This window comes from Neomonachus schauinslandi, chromosome 4 (assembly GCF_002201575.2).
Source record: "Neomonachus schauinslandi chromosome 4, ASM220157v2, whole genome shotgun sequence".
Lineage (NCBI taxonomy): Eukaryota > Metazoa > Chordata > Mammalia > Carnivora > Phocidae > Neomonachus > Neomonachus schauinslandi.
The window spans coordinates 11,695,007-11,719,381 of NC_058406.1; the positions used below are offsets into that span (position 1 = coordinate 11,695,007).

The window sequence follows — 24,375 nt, forward strand, 5'->3', positions numbered from 1 at the left end:
GTGTTTGTGACCTCCCCCCTGCTCTGGTTATGGGTGTGCAGCCTATAGAGGGGACTTCTGGAGGGTGTCTGGAGGTGGGAAAATGAGAGTCCCAGAGTTTTGTAGTGACAGCTCTCTGCCCCTGGCCGAGTTCACTTCTGCCTAAATTTGGCCTTGGTTGCCATGGCAACTTGGTGGCACTTACCTTTTTGGCCTGGTGCCCTGTTTCCTGGCTTTCCATTTGCAGAGCTGATTTCCTAGTTGAGGTGAGGGGTGCAGCCTGACTGAGGTGCATTTATGTAGCACGTGCTGCATTCCTGGGTCTGACCTAGACAGAGGAGTAGAGTCTTAGAGGGAAAATGCCTGGCCTCGCCTTGGAGCACTTACTGGGGGGCTGCCTGGCCCAAGTAGAATGAGCTCTGGGTTTACCACTTCCCTGGGGCATGTCGCTTTGAATGGGTGAGAACTCTAACCTCTCTAAGCCTTGGTTTTCTCATCTGGAAATGGGTGGTGGTGGGGATTTAATGAGATAATGCAAGTATGCCTCCTCCGGGACATGGCACTTAGAGGGGCCACAGGAAGCGGGACTGATGCTCATGGGAACAGGAACAGCAGCTGCGGTCTGCTCATCGCTCACTCCGAGCCCGCTGGGGTTCAAACCCCCTTACACCTTTCAACCCACTGGATCCTCAGTGTCTCTCTGTGGTAGGGGCTCTCAGTCACATTCTAGAGATGAGGAACTGAGGCTCAGAGAGGTACCTAGTCCAAGGTCAGACTGCTGAGGAGCGAGGAGCGCTGGGACAGGGAAGGAGATAAACAGTTCCATGCGCGCTGGGACTCCCGTGGGACCGCAGGTGATGTGGCTCAGTCCAGAGTTTCAGGCCTGACTGCTCCAGGCCCGCCTCATTGCTGCAGGGCAAGGAACCATGAGAGGTGGTGGGCGGACCTCTGGCCCTGGGGTACAGGGACTGTGCATTTTGGATTTTTCAACTGAGTGAAGTCGATATTTATCGAATGCTCACTGTGAACCTGGCACTGAGTCACATGCTCTTTGTGCCCACGCGGTTTTTGGTTTAATCTCCTAGACAACTCCATGAGATGGGTGCCAGTTACTATCCGCATCTTACACGGGGACAGTGAGGTTCAGAGAGGCAAAGTTGCTTTCTCAGAAGCACACAGCCTGTGTGTGTGGTGGGGAGTGGGGGTGAGGGGATGACGGGATTCAGATGGCTTGGTGTGGGCGATTCCACAGCCTGCGATCTTGGCCCTGGACCTGTTGTGGGAAAAATGTCATCCCAGCACCCTGGGAATACAGGTTTAGCAAATCACGTGACCGCCGTCTGGGTCACCAAAGAAGGTCTAAGACTGGCCTTTCCCGCCTCCTGATACTGACCCCACCCCTTAGGCTTGGAGGGCTCTAGGACCCAGCAGCTGGGGGGGGTGGACAGGGTGTGTGGGGGGGGGGGAAGGGGTTGTGGGGGGGGGTCCTCAGCTCCAGGGCCCTCCTCCTCCCTCTCTCCATCCTTTCCCTTTCTCCCCACCTCCTCCCCTCCTTCGTCCCCTCCCCCTCTTCATCCCTCCTCTTCCCTCTCTTCCCTCCCCTCCTCTCCTTCCCCGGCCCCTCCCCCTCCCTCAGCCCCTCCCTCCTGGGTGGTCACATGGGGGCACCACCGGATTTAAGCCTAATCTGCCCTGTGCTCAGCACAGCGGTCTGGCTGTAGGATGGGTGAGCTGAGCTGGTCTGTGGGGCCCTGGAGAAGGGCCTGGAGGGGGGTGCCCACAGCTTGCGCCCCATGAGTTTGGGGCTGGAGGGACCGTTGGAGGACCAGCCGGCACTGGAGACCGTTATCCAGGTGGGTCCTGAGGCCTGAGCCCACCCTGTCCAGGGCAGGGGAGCGTGGGTCTAGCAGGAGTGGATGAGTGGTAGGTGCATCTTGGGGTCATGGGGTGGGAGAGGTGGGTTTGGGGTGCACAGGGGCCCCAGCTTGCAGCTCCCAGCCAAACTGGGGGGTAGAGCGGGTGCTCAGGGCTCAACTACTATGGCTCCCTTATCCCTGTGCCCCGTGGGGAAAAGGGGATCCCTCCTCCCAGATTTAAGGGTTGAGGTGACCTCTGCTAGCACAGTGGAATCCCCATCCATGTAGGGCTGGAGCTGGACTGGAGCCCCCGACACTGTGCTGCCTGGATGGGGTTTGTGAGTGGGCCATGCGGTTTGGTTCACTTCTCTGGTCCTTTGTGGGGCCTCCTTCCTGGGGCAGGGGGCACACAGAGAGCCTTCCCATGGGGCTGTTTGCCATTCTAACTCCCAGGCTTCCCTCCGTTTGGCATTTCCTGAGGGTCTCCTGGGCACCCACATCTTGGGCCGCAGGACTTTTTTCCTCTCCCACGCAGGGGAGCCCAGGGTCCCAGGTCCCCTTCAGAGCCTCTCTCCCCCCGTCCTTCCCCCAGACCCTGGAGAGCAGCGTCCTGAGAGCAGGCCAGGAGAAGGGCCTGAGTGTGCAGGACCCAGCCCAGGACCGTCCCAGGACCGCTCGCCTGCCTGCCTGCATCAGAGAGATTATTACCCGCAACCTCTCCCAGCCTGAGAGCCAAGGTGCTACTCTTCTTTCACCTTCTACAGACACTGCCTGCGCCTCACCCCTCCTCTTATCCCCCTTTCCAGCGGTCAATGGCAATAGTGATTCACCGTGAGGCAGGCACAACCCTGTGATGGAGGGACCCATTTTACAGATGAGGAAATGAAGGCTCAGAGGTATATTTGCTCAGAGTTGTTCCCCATGTGGTGCTGCTAGACAGTGGGGATGAGCACCCCGTTTGGCAGCCCGCAGCAAAGACTTAGACCCAGACACCACATTCTCTCCCAGGGACAGTGCGAGCTGCCTGAACTGGAGATTACAGGGGGAGGGCAGCTCAGCTTAGCTCAGCACTTTGCAGAAGTCCGAGGGATGGTACTGACCATTCCCTGCCCGGGCAGAGAGGCTGATGGGCCCCTGTTCCTCCTGGTGGGTGGCATCCACAGCCTCATATGTGGTTTGAGAATCTGGGAAGGGTGTACTCCATCGTAGCAGGTGTATTTGTAGCTCTCCTTCATGGTGTTTCTGGTGCTCTGGCCACAGTCCTTGTCCAAACTCAACCTCCTTGGGAGGACCAGGGATGTTGGGGCCCCTAGGAGCCCCAGGCAGTGAGAGAATTAGATTGCCCTCACCTCAGGCTGGAAGAGCCTAAAGGCCTGTGGTGTGTGTCCAATTGTCCTGGGATGGTAGGGGAGCCCACAGGATGGGGGAACACTTCTACTTCTCCCTTTGGCCTTTTTTCCCCTCCTCCTCTTCCTCCTCCCTCTTCCTCTTCCTCCTTCTCCTCCCAACATGACCCATACTATCTTAAGCCCTGGCTTCAGAAGTTACATGTTAAGTGAGGCCTCCCTGCTCTCCTGGTCGGGTCTCGTTACCCGTTCCACTCATTTCCAGATCAGCAAAACTGAGGCCCAGAGACGAGTAACAGTTGGAGAACGAAGGAGCTAGAACTCAGGTCTAGTCCCTGCCTCCTAGACTGAGCCTCCTTCCCTCACGTTCTGGGTCTGCTGGGGCCACCCTTCTGCTCTGGTTGTGTCCACTCTGAGTCTAGCTCCAGGCCCATCTCTCTGCCCCCCGCCCCCCCCCCCCCCCCCCCCCCCCTTTCTTCAGCTCTATGTGTGCTCTGCTGCTGCGTCCCCGCTCAGGGGCCCGGGCCCCCTTCCCGCCTCCGGTGATGGATGTCGTGGGAGCGTGCCCCCCTGCACCCCGGGGGAAGCCAACCTCGTGTCTGCTGTCCCTCTCCAGCCCCGCTGCCGGCCACAGAGATGGCGTCCATGCTGTCACTGCAGGAGGAAAACCAGCTGCTGCAGCAGGAGCTGTCCCGCGTGGAGGACCTGTTGGCCCAGAGCCGTGCGGAGCGTGATGAGCTGGCCATCAAGTACAACGCGGTCAGCGAGAGGGTGGGTGCTGCCTCAGGGCCAGGGTGCTCCCCTGAGGCGAGGGCCGGGAGACAGCCGGGCCGGGCCCGGGCACCGGGCTGAAGGTGGGCCCGCAGTCAGGCTGGCCTGGGTGCCGACCGTGGCCCTGCTGGCGTGAGTGGCCTTGAGCAAAACACTGTGCCCTCCCAGTCTGTTTTCTGTCGCGGGCATGCTAATATGATGTGGGCTTGGGAGGAGTCAACGAGCTGACCGAATAAAGTGCCTCTCACCAGGGTATTTCACTCCTATCTGTCCCACGCCTGCTTGGGGTGGGGACAGAGAGTAAGACCCTTAGAGGCCCCTGCCACGCCTCGAGTGTCTGGCCATCTCTCTGTGCTCCCGTGTATGTGGGTCTTGGGGTCCGGCCAGCGGCGGCCGGACACTGAGGCAGGCAGGCTGGAGTAGGCACGGGCAGCTGCAGACCTGCAGCCACTCCCCACGGGGGTGAGGCCTCGCCAAGGAAGGAGGGAGAAGCCAGGCCAGCCTCCAAGTCCAGACAGGACTCACATTCCCTGAGCACCGTGCTGCAGGCTTGTGGGGACCCCAGGGCCTGGGCCAGGACTGCACTGTCTCCTTTGGGGCTCCAGGCTTGTGAGAGGGATCGCTAGGCAGTGGATGGTGGCTGGCAGTTGGTGAGAGAGTTGCCCGAGGGAGGGAGTGTCTAGATGGGAGATGTGTGGGTGGTAACAGCCATCCCAGTAACTACTGTTTATTGAGGCCTTCCTATGGGCCCGGCGCTTGCTCGGTGCATCACATTTGCTGCCCCAAGGTTGAGACCATTATGATGCTCATTTAACAGAGGGGATAGCAGGCTCCGAGAGGGACGGCACCGGGCTTGGGGTCACACAGCCGGTGGAGGCTCGTGAAGGCTCAGGCTCTCGACCCCCAGCCCAGGGCTGTGCATTGCCGTTTTGTTTTCTGGGTGTGCTGGGAGTTCCAGGGGGGGCAGTTGGAAAGCTGGAAGGACCTCGGACATGAGCCTCTGGATGTAACAAATGGGAGACTGAAGCCCAGAGCTGGAAGCTGGCCCAGAGCCTCCCGTGCGCTAGGCAGAGCCAGGTTAGCCGAGGATCCCTGGGCTGGGCCTGTCACGCAGGGGCTTGCCTACTCGGTGGGGAAGAGGGGCATGCATTTATGTGGGTGGTTGCGGGGTGTGCCATTGTCCTGCCATTGGCTCGCCTGGATAGGCCCCCGACTTGTTGAGACTTGCAGAGGAGCAGCGCGGGGGGGGGGGGCCTGGGGTGGCCCCTAGTGCTGGGGACAGTGCAGAGCTAGTTTTCCCAGGTTTGCAGGAGTATGGAGAGTGGGCTGGCCCGAATCTCCTGTTCTTGGGGGTGACGGGGACTTGAGCCAGCCCTCCTCCAGTTTAGCCCCCTCTCATCTTTTAGCCACTGGCACAGTGCCAGGCCTCCGGGGGCTGTCTCTTAAATGCCATCTTCTGACTGACAGTGAAGCTGGCGTGGCTCCCCCCAGCTGGCGGGGGAAGAGAACGAGAGGTGGGAGGTGGCAGGTTTCTTTTCTGCTAAGACATAGCTGCTGAGGCTAGGGCTGCAGCAGGCCAAAGGCTGGTTGGGGCGGGGTGGGGGGTTGCTGCATTAGTCTAGAAGATTCCCTCATGTGGCTGGGGAGGCCCCTGAATAGCATGTAGAGGGAGCCGGGTGTTTCACTTTTCTCAGTGTGAGGTGGTGTGAGTGAGGCCCCCCACCTGCAGGCAGGGTTTGGATGAGAGTGACCTCCAGGCCTGTCCTGGGGCGTGGGCTCCCGGAGAACATCAGAGCCTGGAGATCACCGTATTACAGATGGGGAAGCAGGCCCAGAGCAGGGCTTGATAGGCCCCAAGGTCAGTGGTGGAGCTGGGTTAAGGCTGGGTTAAGGCCACAGGGCTCTGTGGTCCTGTGACACTCTGTCCCTGCTGCCCACTTGTTCCCATGGTGCAGGTGGCAGGGCCGGCCCGCGTGGCCATAACTGTTACATGTGGGCTGTTTGGAGACCCATCAGTGAGGTTGTTCTGACCCTTGCAACCCCGCGGCATCCCTGGGAAAAAGAAGTGGAGGAGAGGTCAGGATCTGTGTCCTGTTGACTGCATGTAGGGAAACTGAGGCGGGGGCTCCCCGTGGCCACCTCCCAGGTCAGAAGGAGAACCCAGGCCCCCCATCTTCCTGTCCCTGAGGAGCAGGTGTTGGGCGAGGCAGCTGGGAATGGGAAGGAAAGGAAGGCAGGCCACGCCCCCTGGGCTCCACAGGCCAGACCCCCTGGGCTCCCCCAGTGTCCATGGCAACCTGGACCGAGTGAATGAATGGCGGGTAGTAGGGCAGCGGTTGCTAGGGGAGACAGTAAACTTCTTTCATCCTCAGCTTGGTGACCCGCCTCTTTCCCTTTTGAATTACAAGTTAAACTGAAAGGCTGTTTTGTGAGGGGAGAAGTTTGTGCAAAGGGGCAAGGTGTGGCTGGGAGAGGCCCGGGCCTGGCTGTGAGCACTGCAGAAGCCTGTAGGGCACCCAACGACTGCCTGAACCCCCCTAAATCACAGCAGCAAATAGCACCTGCTTCACACAGATGTGCAAAGCACACAGGGCAGGGGCCCCGATCAGACCCCACCCGGACACACACAGATGTCACATGGAAACACAAGTCCCCCATAGTGATACACTCCGATTCATGGAGCAGACACAGCATAAGTCCCCCCCACAGCCAGATGCCACACAGTCCCCCCCTCCCCCATTCACAGCACATACTGCCCAGACGCACAGCCACACCACCGAGCTACCCCATCCTGCAGACTCGGGGACACACACAGCCAGACAGAGGTATGCTGCATGCCTGCACATTGCAGAGAGTGGCTGAGACGCATGCTGCAGACACACGTGGAGCCCAGACACTCTCCCCAGCCCTGCCCACTTACAGGTCTGCACGCAGACATAAGAACACATGAACAGGGGCGCCTGGGGGGCTCAGTCGTTAAGCCTCTGCCTTCGGCTCAGGTCATGATCCCGGGGTCCTGCGATCTAGCCCCGCATCGGGCTCCCTGCTCCCTGCTCCGCAGGAAGCCTGCTTCTCCCTCTCCCCGCTTGTGCTCTCTCTCACTATCTCTGTATTGCTCTCTCAAATAAGTAAATAAAATCTTTAAAAAACAAAGCAAACACATGAACACATGGGCACTCACAGAGGTCCCTGTGAAGGCCTAGACACAAAGACACACAGGGTCCCACATGGAGACAAATGACAAAACAGCCCAGCCACAGCCAGTGAGGCGAGCCCGCGTCGCTGCACAGCACCCGGGATCTCAGTGCCGCCCGCTCGGATGGAGACACTGTCCTGCCACCTGACTTAGGTAGACTCCGTGTAGACACTGATCACGAGCCTGCAGCCTTCCTTCCAGGCAGAAGCCCTCAAGCATTCCCCACTGGCCCCTCTTTACGGGTGGCACCCCAGTGGCCACTGCCGCCCCGCTCTGGCACTGACCCCAGCGCATGGGGTGAGGTGGGTAGAGAGCAGGTTGTTAGCATGGTCGGTGGCTCGTCGGAGGGCTCGCGGGCATCCTGGGTGAATGGAGGCCTAGAGGGCTGGCCTGGTCCGGTCCCGTTATTTAGCCAGGGTGAGAGCAGTGGCCCTTGCTGTTGGCTTCCCTGGGACCTGGTGTGGGGGGGCATGTGAATGGCGTGCACGGGCTAGCAGGCCAGGCACTGGGGAGGTGGATGGTGAGTGTAGGCCTGGGGCGGGATCAGCCAGGCTGGGCTGTCTTCCCCTTGGTTCTCCCTGGGCACTGTCACTCCTCTGTCAGTCCTGCTCATCCTCAGCTGCCTGCTCCCTCCTCCTTTCCCCAACAGCTCAAGGAGACTGAAGGGCCCCCTGGGACCAGCAGGTGCCTGAGGGGTTAGGAGACTCAGCCAGAGCAACAGATGATGACAACCAGGCATGCAGGCGTCCAGCCTGTGCTCACAGGGTCTGATAATGAAGGGGCTGCCAGGCTCCTGGGGGTGGAGCAGGGCGCTGACAGCAGCTTTCCGTATAAGCGCGCCCTCCGTTCGAGTGTGTGCCTCTGTGTGCCTCTTACAGAGCGCTGTGGGTGTGGGGATTGGGGGCGGGGCGTTCATCTGTGTCACCCCGGGAATGTTTGAGACTGCCACTGTGCCTTATGTGTGTGCGTGTCTCCAAGCTCAGATATGCATGCGGATATTTTTGCCTCTGTTTGAATGTATTCATATGTGCTCATGCGATTAATTCATGATTCAACAAACATGCCACTGCCACTCTCCTGGGTCTAAGATACAATGGAGAACAAAAATCTAGGTTTTCCTGAGCTCACCTCGGGTGGGGATGGGGAGACATAGGCATGTTGCTAATAATCAACCACAGCTGGGTTAGGTGTTTGGCGGAGAGGCTCATGGTGCCCGCACGCAAGTGCACGGAGGGCCTGTAAGGTTCCCCTCCCCCCCCAACCCCGTGCAGCTTTGTGTTTTGCATGCACATGTTCGTGGCCCACCTGCATGTGTCCACCCGTGCTTTGTCTGTGTGTCCATGCATGCTCAGCCTGTGTCCATGCACAGCCTCATTACCCTGTGCACGCGTGCTCTACACCCTGGGCTTGCCCATGTATGCCTGCAAGGCATTGTGGGTCCGGGCCCAGCCTGGCATCCTCTGTAGAGTTCTGTGCCTGCCTTCCCGGGAGGCCCGGGCCTCTCACCCAGGGACCTTCCCTGCAGCTGGAGCAGGCTGTGCGGCTGGAGTCTGGGGAGCTGGAAACGCCCGAGCCCAGGGGGCTGGTACGGCAAAGCGTGGAGCTGCGGAGGCAGCTGCAGGAGGAGCAGGCCTCCTACCGGCGCAAGCTGCAGGCCTACCAGGAAGGCCAGCAGCGGCAGGCCCAGCTGGTGCAGCGGCTGCAGGCCAAGGTCAGGGCCACCCACTCCTGCTCCCGTCCCCCCATGTGCTCGCTGTGCCCTGCCCCCCTCCCCTGGGGCTAATCTTCCACTCCGCACCCATCCGCAGACCCTCCAGTACAAGAAGAAGTGCTCGGAGCTGGAGCAGCAGCTGGTAGAGAGATCCACAGAGCTGGAGCAGCAGCGGCTGAGGGTGGGTGCCGTGGTGGGGCAAGGCAGGCCCTTCCCTCTGCTTGCCCAGGCTGATGCCCCCTTCTCCCCGCCAGGACACCAAGCGCAGCGGCGACCTGGAGAGCGCCCTCGTCCGCCTGGAGGAGGAGCAGCAGAGGTGGGGCGCGGCCGGGAGGGCACAGGGCTGGCAGGGCTGGCAGGGCTGTCCTCTCCTGCCGTGTGCCCACCGGTCCCTTCTGCACCCCCCAGGAGTGCCAGCCTGGCCCAGGTGAACGCCATGCTCCGAGAGCAGCTGGACCAGGCGAACTCGGCCAACCAGGCTCTGAGTGAGGACGTGCGCAAGGTGACTATCGACTGGACACGCTGCCGTAAGGAGCTGGAGCAGCGGGAGGCGGCATGGAGGCGTGAGGAGGAGGTGGGCATGGGGGTGCTGGGAGGCCAGTGGGGCCTCAGGGGCCCAGCCTGACCCGAGGGGTAGGACCAGGGGTGGGGGGGTCAGGAGAGGGAGGCTGTGCTGGCCGGTGAGCCCTTTAGGAGAGGATAATCGCTGGCCTCGCTTAGCCCATACCGCGTGCCTGGCGTGCATTTTCTCCTCTGCTCCGCATCATAACTGTGTGGTAGGGGCTGTCACGCTCATTTTAAAGAGAAGTTAAGTAACCTGCCCGCGGTGATGCAGTGATGCCGCAGGCAGCTAGGATGCAAACCTGGGTCTCCAGCACTTTCTGACCTTTGCACTGCCTCTTGCAGCCGCAGCGGGCCGAGGCATTGCAACCCAGTTCCCTGTGCGGGAAGGAGGCTCGAGAGCCTGAGCGGGACAGCTCCCGCCCTTCCCCTGGGCGCCGGCCGGGCGCTGGCCCAGAGGAAGACCCACTCGCTGGGCCGCCGGGCCTCCCGGGACCCTCCCGTCGGCGTTGGGGGAGGAGGCGGGGCTGGGAGGGGGCGGGGCGGGGGCGGGGCCGGCCCTCACTCAGCCCGCCTTCCCTCCAGTCCTTCAACACCTACTTCAGCAACGAGCACAGCCGCCTGCTCCTCCTCTGGAGGCAGGTTGTGGGGGTCCGTCGGCTGGTCAGCGAGGTGAAGATGTCCACCCAGAGGTGAGTGAGGCCCGGCTGGCGGAGGGACGGCCTGGGGAGACGCCGCAGCAGCTGGGAGATAGCCCCGCTTTTTAAGTTGAATTCAACTCAACTCAGTTGTAACTTCGGTACAACCCAACACACCTACTGTGTGCCAGGCTCTGTGGAGATGCAGAAACAACTAGTAATAATGAACTCCTACCACCATCATGGCAGTCAGCATTTACTAGGTGTTTACTCTGAGCTAGGCTCTTTGGCCATTTTATTTCTTCTGATATCTACAGTGTCCCTGTGAGGTAGGAACTATAATAATCCCCCTTTTACAGATGAGGGCACTGAGGCTCAGAGAGGCAGAGTGACCTTCCCAAGGTCACACAGCAGTAACTAAGTGGCCGAGTCAGGATTTATAGCTCCTGCTTTTAATCCACTAGAATATTCAGCTTCTTCTACAGGACCTCACAAGCTCTAGGGATGAAAAGATACGGACTCCCAAAATTCTAGACTGAGGAAGTGAGTGGTGAGTGCCGTGGAAATAGAATAGAGAATATCCCAGATTCTCAGAAGGATGGGAGGGTTGGGGAGGTCAGAGAAACACTTCATAGAGGAGGTGGAATGTGCACACTGACCTCAAGGGCTGGGTAAGATTTTAACCAGCAGAGCCAGGGGTGCTCCAGGCAGAGGGAAAAGTGGGAGCAAAGGCTTGGAGGTAGGAGGCCATGGTAGTCAGTGGGGCTGAAGCAAAAGGCAGGGGAAGGGCAGTCAGGCTGGGAGAGCCTCTAAGGCCCACATCAGCAGGGGAACGTGGTCCTGCTTGATCTTTGAGCAGGTGAGGCTGTGGGGAGAGCTGAAGCAGGCAGATCAATTCCTTTCTTCTTCTGCATTAAAACTTTGTTTAAAAAAAAAAAGTCATTGGATATTCGGTATCCAGATTTCCAGTTGACTGATCAGTGTCACAGATGGGTCCCTTCTTGTCTTGATAATTTATTTGAATTAGGACCCATAGATGCTCACCAAATGTAATTGGCTGACTTGTGTTTTAAGTCTTTTCATTTATTTGTTTAGGAAACTGGGACAGTTGGGGTTGCCTGGGTGGCTCAGTCAGTTAGGCGTCTGCCTTTGGCTCAGGTCATGATCCTGCCGTCCTGGGATCCAGCCCCATGTCATCCTCCCTGCTCGGCGGGGAGTCTGCTTCTCCCTCTCTCTGCTCTTGTGCTTGCTTGCTCGCTCTCTCTCACCCTCTCAAATAAATAAATAAATAAGTAATTTTAAAAAAGGAAACTGAGACTGTTGTCCTAAGAGATTCCCACAGTCTGGACTCTGAGGTGGTGTTTAACACCTTTGTCCCCTGTATTTCCTGTAAATTGGATGTTAGATTTAATTTTTTTTTAAAGATTTTATTTATTTGAGAGAGAGAGAGATAACGAGAGAGAGCACGAGCAGGGAGGAGGAGCAGAGGGAGAGGGAGAAGCAGGCTCCCTGCTGAGCAGGGAGCCCAGTGCAGGGCTTGATCCCAGGACCCGAAGATCATGACCTGAGCTGAAGGCAGATGCTTAACCAACTGAGCCACCCAGGCGCCCCCGGATTTAATTCTTGATCAGATTCAGGTTTGGGTTTCAGGTACTCCTTTACTTATTTTCATTTTAAGATTAATTTTTTTAAAGCTTCATTGAGGTATGGGGTCCCTGGGTGGCTCAGTTAAGCGTCCAGCTCTTGGTTTTGGCTCAGGTCATGATCTCAGGGTTGTGAGATCAAACCCCGTGTTGGGCTCCATGCTTGGTGTGGAGTCTGCTTGGGATTCTCTCTGCCCTTCCCCCAACTCTCTCCCTCTCTCAAATAAATAAATAAATCTTTAAAAAAATTAAAAATTTAACGTTTTACTTTGAATAACTCACATATTCACACGGTTCAAATTTCAAAAGGGTGTAGAGTGATAAGTCTCCCCCCTCCCCATTTCTGGCCCAGACACTTCCCTCCCCTCTTGGAGGCAAGTGGTATAACCAGTTTCCTACATGACCTTCCAGGCTTATTTTATACAAGCAAATACAGCAGATGACACACACACACACACACACACAGACACACACACACACACTCTCTCTCTCTCTCTCTGTGTCTCTTTCTTTCTCTCCCTCCCCCACCCCCTTTGCTCCATACTCTTGGTGGAATTTCGTCTTTGTGTTCTTCTTGAAGATGCTGTCTTCACCTAATAGTTAGAACTAGGAGGTAGCTCCATATCAAACTCTGAAAAGCTTCCCCATTTTTCTTGGCTATAGAGTATTCCATTGAATGGATATACCACATTTATGTGATAGTAGCCCTCTTTTGGGGCGCCTGGGTGGCTCAGTTGGTTAAGCATCTGCCTTCGGCTCAGGTCATGATCCCGGGGTCCTGGGATGGAGCCCCGCATCGGGCTTCCTGCTCAGTGGGGAGCCTGTGTCTCCCTCTCCCTTTGCCCCTCCCCCTGCTTGTGCTCTTGTGGTTACACGCACTTACCCTCATGCCACCCGTGTCGGGGAGGGCCTGTTTCCCCATGGTCTCACCTACAGTGTGTGTTATGTGACTTTTCTCTTTTTTTGCCAATCTGATAGCGACATCCCACTATAGCATCCTGGGATAGTTTTAATTTATACTTGGGAGCCTGTCCCCATCCCATGCCTATCCTGTGCTCTCTCCACCAGGGACCTGCTGCACTTGGGAGGGGAGCTGGCCCGGACCTCAAGAGCCATCCAGGAGGCAGACCTGGGGCTGAGCACCGGCCTGCGGCTGGCTGAGAGCCGGGCCGAGGCGGCCCTGGAGAAGCAGGCACTGCTGGAGGAGCAGCTGCGGGACAGGGTGCTCCAGGAGAAGGACCTGGCCCAGCTCCAGGTGCAGAGCAACGTGGACAAGGCCAATCTCAGTGCCAGGTGGGTGCCTGGTAGGCAGCACAGGAAGCAGGCTTCCCTGTAGAGTGCGCATCTGGGGATGCAGGGAGGAACAAGTGTCTGTTCACTGGGGATGGGCCCTTCCCTGCTGTGTGAGCTCAGCCAGTCTGCCTCGACACCCTGTGTGACAGAGTGGGGGAGACTGAGGTTCGGGAGCCTCTTATCCAGGGCACATTAATGAGCAGTTTAACCCGCTGATGCTAGAGCTTATGCTCCTAGCTCCTGAGACCTGGATGAGTCCCAGAGTGCCTTCCCATGAGGTAAAGCAAGTGGCAACCTCATTCTCCTTTTACAGATGAGCAGTCTGAGGTCCAGAGAGGAGTGACTTGCTCAAGGTCACACAGCCAGGGATGTGGATGCTAGGGTCCCTCCCTGAGGCTTGGGAAAGCATGAAGGACACAGCTGGTGGGTTTGAGGAGAAGATGGGGGTGCTCCCCTTCACCTCTGTTACTGCCCTTCCTCCAGAGTAACAGAGCTGGCCCTGACAGTGGAGCGCCTTCAGAACCAGAATCTGGAGAAGGATCGGGTCAACAAGGCCCTGACCGAGAAGCTTGAGGCCCTGGTGAGATGTAGCTGCCCCTGCGATGTGGAGGGCGGGATCGGGAGTCAGAGCAGATCCGTGGATGAGGGCCGTGTTTGCTTGGGCCACCCTTAGCATCCCATGTAGACTCAGTTTCAGCCCTCATTCATTGAGCACCTCGTGTGTGCCAGGCTTAGTGTGAGCACCTCGTGTGTGCCAGGCTTAGTGGTAGGTACGTTCACCTCCTTTATCCTATTTCATCCTCTCAGCAGCCCTGTAGCATGATTCCCATTACACAGATGAGGAAGCTGAGGCCCAAGGGGAAATACTTGTCCAGAGTCTCAGAGCCAATAAGCTGGGGCTTGGACAGATGCCTGTGCCCTGCTAGCCCAGGGCTCCTTCTCTTGGAGCTCAGCTGCCTGCCCCTTGAGAGGGACACCCTTCAGGGTGCTGCTGGGGTTGGTCATCCTTCCATGTGGGGCCTGGCCTGGGTTCTGTGGCTCTCCTCCAATAGTCTGGGTGACCTATGTAGTGACACTGCACTTCTCTGGGCCTGGTCTGTTCCGTGAGGGCACTGGGGCTGCTATGGGGTCTGCCAAGGGGCGGGCCTCTGGGCATGGCTTTAGAGGCCACCTGATGGGCAGGGCCCCCAGGGAGGGAGGTGAAGGTGGAGTTTCCCGCTAGGGCGGAGACCCTGACCACCGTCTCTTTGTCTCCCCAACATCACTCCAGGAATCCCTGCGGCTCCAGGAGCAGGCGGCCCTGGAGACAGAGGACGGAGAGGGGCTGCAGCAGACCCTGAGGGACCTGGCACAGGTGTGAGGTGGGAGGGAGCCCTGTGCAGGGCGGGGCCAGGCAGGCTGGGAGCACCACCCCTCTGCAAGTGGTTGGGGGCCCTGGGGACCCAGGCTGCTGCTGTTGGACACCCCTACTAGCTGAGCCTGACCTCTGCCCGGAGGGGAGCCCCGGTCTGAGAGGGGAGGCTGCCCGTTCCAGGCCCATCTGTGAGACCCGCCCGATCCTGTCTTGGTAATACATGGGAGACTTCCCCGGCCGTTGTGCTGAGGGCTGTGAGCCCGGGGAGGCGGAATCATGGGGAAGACCTGTAGGAAGGGAGCTTAGAATGTGCTGCAGAGTGGGCGAGGAAGCCGGACACGTGGCCCCCGCGACCCCACTGCCTCGCCTGGGCTTCGTGGCCCAGCTGACCCGCGGCCCCCTCCTCAGTGGCCTCCCCACCCCACCTCAGGCCGTCCTGTCGGACATGGAGAGCGGTGTCCAGCTAAGCGGCTCCGAGCGCACGGCGGACGCATCGGACGGCAGCCTGCGGGGGCTCTCGGGCCCCCGGACCCCCTCCCCGCCGCGGCGCTCCTCGCCCGGCCGCGGCCGATCCCCGCGCCGAGGCCCATCCCCCGCCTGCTCCGACTCCTCCACGCTCGCCCTGATCCACTCGGCCCTGCACAGGCGCCAGCTGCAGGTCCAGGTAGGAGGGGCCCCAGCGCCCTCCAGGGCGGTGCCAGAGTCCCGGCGAGCCGCTTTGGGCCACTCGGGGCGGGGCCTGTGTCGTGGGGGTGGAGCCCGGGTTCCGGGGGAGGAGCCCGGGTTCCGAGGGAGGAGCCCGGGCGTGAGCCATTTCGGAGCGGGCCAGAGCCCTGAGAAAGAGCAACTGAGTCAGGACCCATGGAAGTGGCTGAGAGCGAGGAGGCAGATCTGAGCCCAGAGTGGGAGGTGCTTGGGCAGCTGGCGGCGGAGCCTGGGGCTGGAGGAGCCTGGGGCGGAGCTAGAATCCTGGTACAGAAAGTGAGGAGATTGCGGGACAGACAGAGCCAGGACCGCCGGGAAAAGGCCTGGGAGGAAGAATCAATCTAGGATGAGAGAAGCTGGGGAACTAGGGGCAGTGAGGGGTCTGGAGGAGAGTCAGAACCCGGATGCAAAGGGGAGGAGCCTGGGAGCTCTGGGATAGTCAGAATCCACGAGAGGACAGAGTGTGCTTGGTGGTTTATCTGGGGCTTAGGTCGGAGTGGCCAAGGACGTGGAGGCTCCGAGCCCTGGCAGAGCGCTCAGAGGGGCGGTAGGGGCACAGTGAATGGGAGTGGAAACCTAGTCTGGTGGCCTTAGCCCTCCTCTCCTGCCCCAGGCCTAGGCTGCTGAGTAGGCTGGTGGTGTACCTCTCTGGAATGAGCAGAGAGTAGGGGGCGCTCTGGGAGCTTCCTGGGGCTCCTCTGGACTCAGTGGTTCCCATGCCGCAGGACATGCGTGGGCGCTATGAGGCCAGCCAGGACCTCCTGGGCGCCCTGCGGAAGCAGCTCAGTGACAGCGAGGGTGAGCGCCGCAGCCTGGAGGAGCAGCTGCAGCGTCTGCGGGACGAGACCAGCGGGGCCACCCAGGCTCATGAGGATGCCCAGCGCGAGGCCCAGCGTCTGCGGAGCACCATCGACCTTCTGAGCAGGTGCCTGAGAGGTCAGAGGTGGGGGCCTGGATCTAATGCCAGCCCGAGCCTGTAGGCATGTGGATTGCACTAATGTGGTCATCACTGGCCATGTATGTCTGTTAAAATTTAGATTAATTAAGCATCATCCGGGTGCCTGGGTGGCTCAGTCAGTTAAACATCTGCCTTCTGCTCAGGTCATGATCCTGGGGTCCTGGGATTGAGCCCCGTGTGTGGCTCCCTGCTTCACGGGGAGTCTGCTTTTCCCTTTGCCCCTCCCTCTGCTCGTGTTCACTAATAAATACATAAATAAAATATTTAAATCAATCAGTTTTTTTAAAAAGATTTTATTTATTTATTTGACAGAGAGAGAGTGAGAGCACAAGCCGGGAGGCAGAGGGAGAGGGAGAAGCAGGGAGCCCGATGCGGGGCTTGATCCCAGGACCCTGGGACCATGACCTGAGCCGAAGGCAGATGCTTAACCAACTGAGCCACCCAGGCGCCCCTAATGAATCATTTTAAAAAGTAAAAGTTCAGTCCTTCAGTTGTCCTCGCCACATTTTAAGTGCTCGGTAGCCACAAAGAGCTGTAGAGCATTTCTCTCGTCTCAGAGAGTTCTACTGACAGTGCTAAGAGATTATCTACTCTTAACTGCCTGGCTATTTTTGTTGTGTTGTTGTTGTTGTTTCTTTTCATAAATGTAACCGCAGAATAAAAACTTCGAAAAACAAAGGGGAAATAAAAAGGCGGGACCTTGTCATAGCCTAGCCCCTGTTAACTCGCTGGTTCTGCCTCCCGTCGCGCTTGCTGACAGTGAGGCAGAAGACGCTTCTCGGACACCTGCCGCGGGCCAGGCTCAGTGCCAGGTGCTCCACGGGCATTATCGTAATTAGTCTGCCCGTCAAACTCACCCAGTTCGGAGCTGGGACTGTCCCGAGCTTGAGACACTTGGCCGAGCTGACACAGCAGGGTGGCGGGGGGGGGTAGGAATTGGAATTCAGGTCCTTCTGACAGCAAAACCAGAGCTTCTCATGCCTTGGGAGAAGGGTAGTTGTGTACACAGTGAACGCCTTATTTTGCATTGTGCTATTTTTTTAAAAAGATTTTATTTATCTATTTGAGAGAGAGAGCGAGTACGAGCAGGGGGAGAGGCAGAGGGAGAAGCAAGTTTCCTGCTGAGCAGGGAGCCCGATGCGGGGCTTGATCCCAGGACCCTGAGATCATGACCTGAGCCTAAGGCAGACGCTTCACTGACTGAGCTGCCCAGGCACCCTAATGCATTGTGCTGTTTTTACTTAATGTTGTGTTGTATGGTTTTTCCCACCTCCTGCCGGCCTTGGCGTCTAGTACACATTCGGGCTGCCACTTCGAGTGAAGAGGTGGGGCCGTGGAGGCGATGCCAGCGATCAGCCCCAGCTGGCTCGGAAGGAGGGGTGACAGACACACTCCCCTCCCCCCTTTGCTGTGACTGCTGGAACTGGGGGAGAAGGCAGCACTCTGAAAATCTCTAGTTGCTGCCCCCTCCCTCCCCTGCCGGCTCCCACGTGCTGCTGGCCTGTGCAGCAGGAAGTGTGGCATCTGGGCACACCCAGCTCTGTCTTCCAGAATTGAGGGGCTCGGGATGCTGTAGGGGCATCTCCTGCGTGTCCCAGGAGCTTAGCCTGGCCTCGTGGACCTGGTGGGGTGGTTGGAAATAATGCCAGGGCCTCCGTCCATCCCACTAGGCCTCCGAGCGGGTGGGCTGGGGGAGAAGGAAAGCTGGGTGTCCTCCCCTGGGGAGAGTCGGCTCCAGGGAGATGTGGAGGAAGTGAGTCACCCGTGGGAGGAGGCAGGGAAGGCTCCCTGGAGGCAGGTGCCTTAGAGGTCGGAGGATGTGGCTCTGGTTAGGACAGCAGCATGGCCTTCTTCCCTGGGGAGAGCAGCCCCAGCATCCCCTTCAGCGCCCCCTCCTCTCGTCCTGCAGGGAGAAGGATGGCCTGGCCTGCAGCCTACAGGCGGCCCAGCAGCAGGCCGAGGAGCTACGGCAGGAGCGGGAGAAGCTGCAGGCGGCCCACGAGGAGCTGAGGCGCCAGAGGGACCAGCTGGAGGAGGAACGGGAGGACAGGGTGCAGGACTGTGCGCAGACTCGCCGGGAGCTGGAGCGCAGGTGAGTGGCTTCTGGTCTCCCTGCCACGGCCGCTGAAATGGACCTTGGGGCTCCCGACGGTAGCCCTGGGGGCCACGGAGGACCCACGCCTCCCACCATCGTGAAGAATCTTCACGGCACTGCTCTGAGGTAGGGTCTTCCAACCAGCCCCATTTCAGGAAACCAGGGAGGTAGAGTCACGCCCCTGGGATCAGAGGACTGCTATGAGGTAGGAGTGTGGGTGGTGACAACGATAAAAATTAAAATGACGGTAGTAATATTCATATTATTTTTTAAATGGAAAGCCACAGTAATAGTATTGATGATAACATTACCAAGTGCCAATGCCATTTTAAGCACTGACATTCTCTTGTTCAGCCCTCATGGTAACTCTGTGATGTAGGACCTGTCACTATCCCCATTTTGTGGATGGTGAAACTGAGGCACAGAAGGGTCGTGTAATTTGACCAAGGTCACACAGCTAGTTAGAAGAGCCGGGATTTGAACCCAGGCATTCTGCCTTCAGAGTTAACCTCTTAACCGCTGCACTACTTTCTCGTCTGAGGTGTAAGTTATGGTGGCGTTTAGTACGCTGTGCTAGTGGGTAGTCGTCATGTTCCTGCAGCTGTTGGGGAGGTACGTCAGGCACTGTATTAAGCACTTCATGTTCAGTAGGTCACGTATCCTTATAACAACTTCGTGAGGCAGCTGTTACCCCATTTTGCAGATGTGAAAACGGAGGCCCAGAGTCACAGAGCCCAAAACGGAGGGCTTGGCTGTTCTTATGAGTGAGGCTCTGGCCTCCAGGGCTCCTGTCTCAGGCCAGGCCCACACCCTCTGTCCCGCAGCCACAGACAGCTAGAGCGGCTGGAGGTGAAGCGCTCAGGGCTGGCGAAGGAGCTGGTGGAGGTGAGGGAGGCCCTGAGCTGTGCCACGCTGCAGCAGGACATGCTACAGGCCGAGAAGGCCGAGGTGGCTGACGCGCTGACCAAGGTGGGACCCCGGGCGCTGCACAGCCCCAGACCTACCTCTCCCCTAGGCCCTAGGCCTTCTCACTCTGGCCACAGACTGACCCCTGCGTCAGGTTGGCCTCTGACCCTCCGTCCCTTCTGCCTGGACCACAGGCTGACCTCTGACCCCAGCCATAAGTGAACTGACCTCTATTAGAGGTCCTGTCCTTGGCTTTCCGGATGCTCCTGGGGCAGTGGCTGTCGTTCAGGTCATCCTGTCCCCTCTCTGGTCCTGGGGATTGTGAGAGCTGGGGGCGCCATCCTTGACGGGTGCCTGCCCCACCCCTGTAGTCTGGGCCCCGAGCAGTGCCCCCCTCCCCAGACCCCACTCCACGGGACCCTCTGACCCTGACCCTGCCCTGCACGAGCTGGGCTTCACCTGCTCCCGCACAGCTCTGCCGTGTGCGGCTTCTTCTGAGTAGCTTCGAAGGCAGCAGGCCTTCTGCACTGGTTTTCTGTCTCACGTTGTGTCTTCTCTCGCCCCCCACCCCACCATCTCGGAGGGGCCCGTCTCTCTGCCTCTCCTTTCTCCCCATGCTCCTGCCTCCATCTCTCCATCTTCTCCGTGTCTCTGCGCGTCTGTTCCTGCCTCTCTCCGGCTCCCCTCTTTCTCTGTCTCTCCCTTCTGCCCCTACCTGGCCGCCCTGGCCCCGCAGGCGGAGGCCGGCCGCGTGGAGCTCGAGCTCTCAGTGACCAAGCTGAGAGCGGAGGAGGCCTCTCTGCGGGACTCCTTGTCCAAGCTGAGCGCCCTCAACGAGAGCCTCGCGCAGGACAAGCTGTGTCTGAACCGCCTTGTCGCCCAGGTATGCCGGGTGCCGGCAGGCCCCCCTGCCTCGCCCCCCTTATTCCCCACCCCTTGCGTCAGGGCTTACCTCCCTGTACCCCTGTAGCCCTGCACCTGTCCTGGCCGCTGCCCCTCTTTCTGTCTCTGTTGTTCCGTTCTGACTCCATCTGTGTCCGAGAGAAAGAAGCTCCACGGGCCCTCCTCTCTACCGCCCCCTTCTCAGTGTCCACACGCCCAAGGGACCACCCTTACCCCCAGGGGGCCTCCCCTGGGCTGGCTGTGATGGGTGGCTGGGTGGAGAGGAGGGGGCGCATCCTTGGTCAGGGGTGGGGCCCCCTTCCGCAGGTGGAGGGGCTGGGCCAACCCGCTCCTTCTGCTTCCACCTGGCCGCCACAGCTGGAAGAGGAGAAGGCAGCGCTGTTGGGCCGGCAGCGGCAGGTGGAACAGGAGGCCTCTTTGGCGCGGGAGGAGCAGGAGCGGCTGGAGCAGCTGCGGCTGGAGCAGGAGGTGGAGCAGCAGGGCCTGGAGGGCTCCCTGCGGGTGGCAGAGCAGGCCCGGGAGGCCCTGGAGCACCAGCTTCCCACGCTGCGCCAGGAGCGCTGCCGGCTGCAGGAGCAGCTGACCCAGGTGGGTGTCTGGGCCCCGGGGGTGGGGGTGGGGAGCAGGTGGGAGGGGCTTTCAGGCCCCCAGCCCCCTGCATCCGGTCCTGGCCTAACTCCCAGGCCTAGGAGCCTGATTCCGAGTTTAAATCCAGCCCTCCCTTTGCTAGCTGGGAGCCTTGGGCAAGCTACCCAACCTCCCGATGCCTCAGTTGCCCCCTCTGTAACACGGGGCTAAGAGTTCTTATCACAAAGGATTGTTCTGAAGAGTACACCGTGTAAGCACTTGGTAGGTGGAGGACTCACCACACAGTAAAAATTCACGATATGATCCCAGATAGAGAATTTTTTAATTGGAATCTTAGCCTTTTTAGAACATAGCTGGAAGGCACCTTAGGCCTTTAGGGATCCAGGGACCTTTATACAGTGTCTGTGCTGGAGGGCCCAGGCTCCTGGGAAGGGGCTCTAGGGGATGGGCCGTGGGGCTCAGGGAGCAGGGCTCCAGGTCTCCACTCCGAGTCTGTTTTGTATATTCAGCTCCTCCAGAAAGTTACTCCGCAGACTGCGTGAGGACGCTTACCTATTTTTGTACGCGTGTAGGTTGCAGGCCCAGAGAGGCTGTGATTTGCCCCAAGCACGCATAGCACGTCCGGGCAGAACCTGAGCTTGACCCCAGGTCTCCCGCCGGCCTGGCTCGGGGCTGGGGTGCTGCTTGGTGAGCAGCTGGGAGATTCGGGGAGTGGTGCTCACAGTGCCCGGGCCGGGGGCCAGCTGTCCCGGCAGCTGAGCGGGAGGGAACAGGAGCTGGAGCGGGCACGGAGGGAGATGCAGCGGCAGGCCGAGGCGCTGGAGCGGGCAGCCCGGGAGAAGGAGGCGCTGGCCAAGGAGCGGGCCGGCCTGACGGTGCAGCTGGCGGCAGCGGAGCGAGAAGGCCGGACCCTGTCGGAGGAGGCCTCTCGCTTACGGTAAGGCCCTTGGGCTCTGCCCAGCCCACCCTGGGGGGTCTGCCCGGGGCCACACTGTGACCAGCCACACCCTGGCATTGGTCCACAGGGACAGTTACTTAGGAGCCAGGCTGGCCAGCATGTCCTAGCTAGGGCCCCGGCTTCCCCAGGGAGCGTGCGCCTGGCTGAGCAGGTAGGCTGGCACTTGGCCCACGGCTGGCCGCGCCCTGAGAGTCACAGTTTCCTGGGACCCCGGGAGGCTGAGTCCCAAGGCCTCAGGGGTCATGTGTGCTGCAGCCTGGAGAAGGAAGCCCTGGAGAGCAGCCTGTTCGAGGTGCAGCGGCAGCTGGTGCAGCTCGAGGCCCGCCGAGAGCAACTGGAAGCCGACGGGCAGGCCCTGCTGCTGGCCAAGGAAGCCCTGACTGGTATGGGGGGGGCCTGGGCTGGGCGGGGGGGGAATGCCAGGCTCTAGCCCAGGACGTAACCTGTCGGGTCCTGGGGTCTCCGGAAGTTGGGAGCACTGGCTTTGGAGTCTGGCTGGCCTGAGTTCTGATCCTGCTGCTGCCACTTAGCTCCGAGCTTTCTCGGGGAAGCCCCTTCCCTCTCTGGGCCACCAGTTCTTCCTCTGACAGAGGTTATAACGCTCACTGTCTAAGGCTGTTGCCAGAATGAGGCGAGAAAAGCACGTGAAGACCTTGGCACAGGGCCTGGCGGCCAGCGGTGGCTGTTTCTCGTCACCAGGGCACTTAGAGAGGTCTGAGTTCTCTGCAGAGCCATGGACTCTCAGCTCCACACTCCCAGCCCCGCTGCCCTCCACGTTCCCCGCCCAGTGTCTGAACTCAGGGGTTCCTCTTGCTCAATAAGCGTGGACTAGGCATCTACTTGGGCCATGAAAATTAACTCCTGTCCACATCTACCTGAGCCAGACAGAACCAGGAAGGGAAGTGCTGAAAGAGTCTCTGGTGGGCTTCCGACCCAGGAGATAGTTTTTAGATTGTCCACAGTGGGGTGCAGCTTCCCCATGGTGACGTCCCTTAGTGCTGACAGCCCACCGAGCATGTTTATAGCAATCAGTCAGTAGAAGAGATGCTTTATGGAAAGCGGTACAGCTTTGGGGAATTACCTGTCTCCTCTGGGCCTCCGTTTCCTCCTCTGTAGATTGGGCACGAGGTAAGCTATCTGTGTGTTATCTTGAAGCTCCAGTGAGAACAGATCTCTCATGTGCTCAGCCAAGAGTCTGACCCCTCGTAAGCACTCAATCCATAATGGGGGTGGTTATATTTTGCTAACCTCCCCATTGAGGGGTCTTCCTCATGTTATTTCATTCCTTTGATGCCATTCCAGCTAGATAGGGAGGGGGACAGGGCCAATGGAATCATGTGGTAGATGGGGAAAAAGGCATAGGGAGGGCAAGAAGCTTCTCCAAGGGAACTCAGCCTAGATCCCAGGTGGGCCCTCTCCCCTCTGGAATTTTGCCCACATGGCTCATGTGGTTTGAGTCTGCTGGCCCATGGGGAGGTTCTGACCCAAGCCTGTCCCCTCCTCCTGTCCCTCCTGTGCAGGGGAGCTGGCGGGCCTACGGCAACAGATGACAACTGCAGAGGAGAAGGCAGCTCTGGACAAGGAGCTGATGGCCCAGAAGCTGGTGCAGGCTGAGCGGGAGGCCCAGGCCTCTCTGCGGGAGCAGCGGGCGGCCCACGAGGAGGATTTGCAACAACTCCAGCGAGAGAAGGTTCGGGCAGCTGGTTGGGGCAGGCAGGGCTCTGAACCAGTGTCTCCTCTGTGACCTCAGAGCACTCATCCTTCTCACTCCGCGTCAGTCTCCAAATCTGTGAAATGGAACTTCATCTCTGTTCCCCTAAGGGCAGCTGAGAGAATCCACTGGGTATGCTTTATCAGACGTGCAGTTTCCCAGGCCCCAAATCTGGTTCAGCCCTGGTGATCCTGATGCAGGGGATCCACAGCCACATTTGGGAAATGCTGACCTAACGTATAGTAGGAAAGCATTTTCATTTGCTAAGAAGTGCTGCCTGCATATGAAAGACCACTCTGGAAAGGCATAGAGCCAGGTTACTAGAAGACAGAACAGAGCTATCTAAGAACACTGGTTCTAGAATTTCAGTGCCTGGCTTTGGACCTGATCTTGGCCACGTCCTGGTTAGGTTACCTAAAGGGCCTTCATTTCCCCGTCTGTTACAATGGGGACGATGATACTATAGAGTATTGTGAGGATGAGGTGAGATAATCTGTATAAAGGGTTTGGCATAATGACTGGCACTTCATAAGTACTCCACTATTATTATGGCACTGAGATACAGTCCAGAGCAGGCCTCAGGGCAGGGCACCCGAGTCACCCATGTTGGGCAGGGCTGCCTCCGACAGAGGTTCAGGCTGTCCTTTACGGCCAGTGGAGGGCCACGTCCCCCATGTAGTCTTCTTGGATTTGGGTAGATAGTATCTCACTTCTCCAGCAGGTGGCAGCAAAGCCTTCGAAGAAGGAGCCCTTGGGCCTACTTTTCACAAAGTTGCTAAACCCTAGTGTAGGGCCAGGTACCTGCCTGGGACCCCGAGGAGGCCTTTCTTTCCCTGTGGGTTCTACCTACCCACGTACCCCCGCCCCCAGGGAGCCAAACTCCCGGACATCTCTAACCCCTCCTGCACCTTCTGACTTGGCCTCTTCATGTCACCAAATCTGTACTCTTCTGTCCAGCTATTTTGCCGTCCCCAGGCCCCCTTCATCCCTTGCAGCCCACCCAGCTCCTCTCTACCCAAGCCCCTATCCCCATCCCTCTTCCATAGCTTTGAACAACTCCTTAGTCCCAAATTGGGCTTACTCCTTGTAACCCTGACTTGAGGCTCTCTGATGCCCTGACTGTTCTCAGAATCAGAGCACTCATCCTTCTCACTCTGCGTCAGTCTCCAAATCTGTGAAATGGAACTTCATCTCTGTTCCCCT

At 58.9% G+C, this 24,375-nt stretch overlaps 1 protein-coding gene across 1 annotated transcript in view; it reads left to right on the plus strand.

Annotated features, from left to right (window-relative positions):
• Nucleotides 1-1,772: 1,772 nt before the first annotated feature.
• Nucleotides 1,773-24,375, plus strand: part of CROCC (ciliary rootlet coiled-coil, rootletin) — a 40,765-nt gene continuing 18,162 nt past the window's right edge. Inside the window, exons 1-20 of the mRNA XM_044913890.1 lie at nucleotides 1,773-1,832; nucleotides 2,428-2,572; nucleotides 3,798-3,952; nucleotides 8,674-8,859; nucleotides 8,957-9,040; nucleotides 9,114-9,175; nucleotides 9,268-9,433; nucleotides 10,006-10,112; nucleotides 12,770-12,994; nucleotides 13,478-13,574; nucleotides 14,265-14,348; nucleotides 14,779-15,012; nucleotides 15,779-15,978; nucleotides 17,921-18,103; nucleotides 18,931-19,075; nucleotides 19,749-19,895; nucleotides 20,273-20,503; nucleotides 21,247-21,440; nucleotides 21,717-21,844; nucleotides 22,982-23,151. Of these exons, the coding sequence (XP_044769825.1) occupies nucleotides 1,773-1,832; nucleotides 2,428-2,572; nucleotides 3,798-3,952; nucleotides 8,674-8,859; nucleotides 8,957-9,040; nucleotides 9,114-9,175; nucleotides 9,268-9,433; nucleotides 10,006-10,112; nucleotides 12,770-12,994; nucleotides 13,478-13,574; nucleotides 14,265-14,348; nucleotides 14,779-15,012; nucleotides 15,779-15,978; nucleotides 17,921-18,103; nucleotides 18,931-19,075; nucleotides 19,749-19,895; nucleotides 20,273-20,503; nucleotides 21,247-21,440; nucleotides 21,717-21,844; nucleotides 22,982-23,151 (3,003 nt within the window). The remainder of the gene's footprint in view (nucleotides 1,833-2,427; nucleotides 2,573-3,797; nucleotides 3,953-8,673; nucleotides 8,860-8,956; nucleotides 9,041-9,113; nucleotides 9,176-9,267; nucleotides 9,434-10,005; nucleotides 10,113-12,769; nucleotides 12,995-13,477; nucleotides 13,575-14,264; nucleotides 14,349-14,778; nucleotides 15,013-15,778; nucleotides 15,979-17,920; nucleotides 18,104-18,930; nucleotides 19,076-19,748; nucleotides 19,896-20,272; nucleotides 20,504-21,246; nucleotides 21,441-21,716; nucleotides 21,845-22,981; nucleotides 23,152-24,375) is intronic.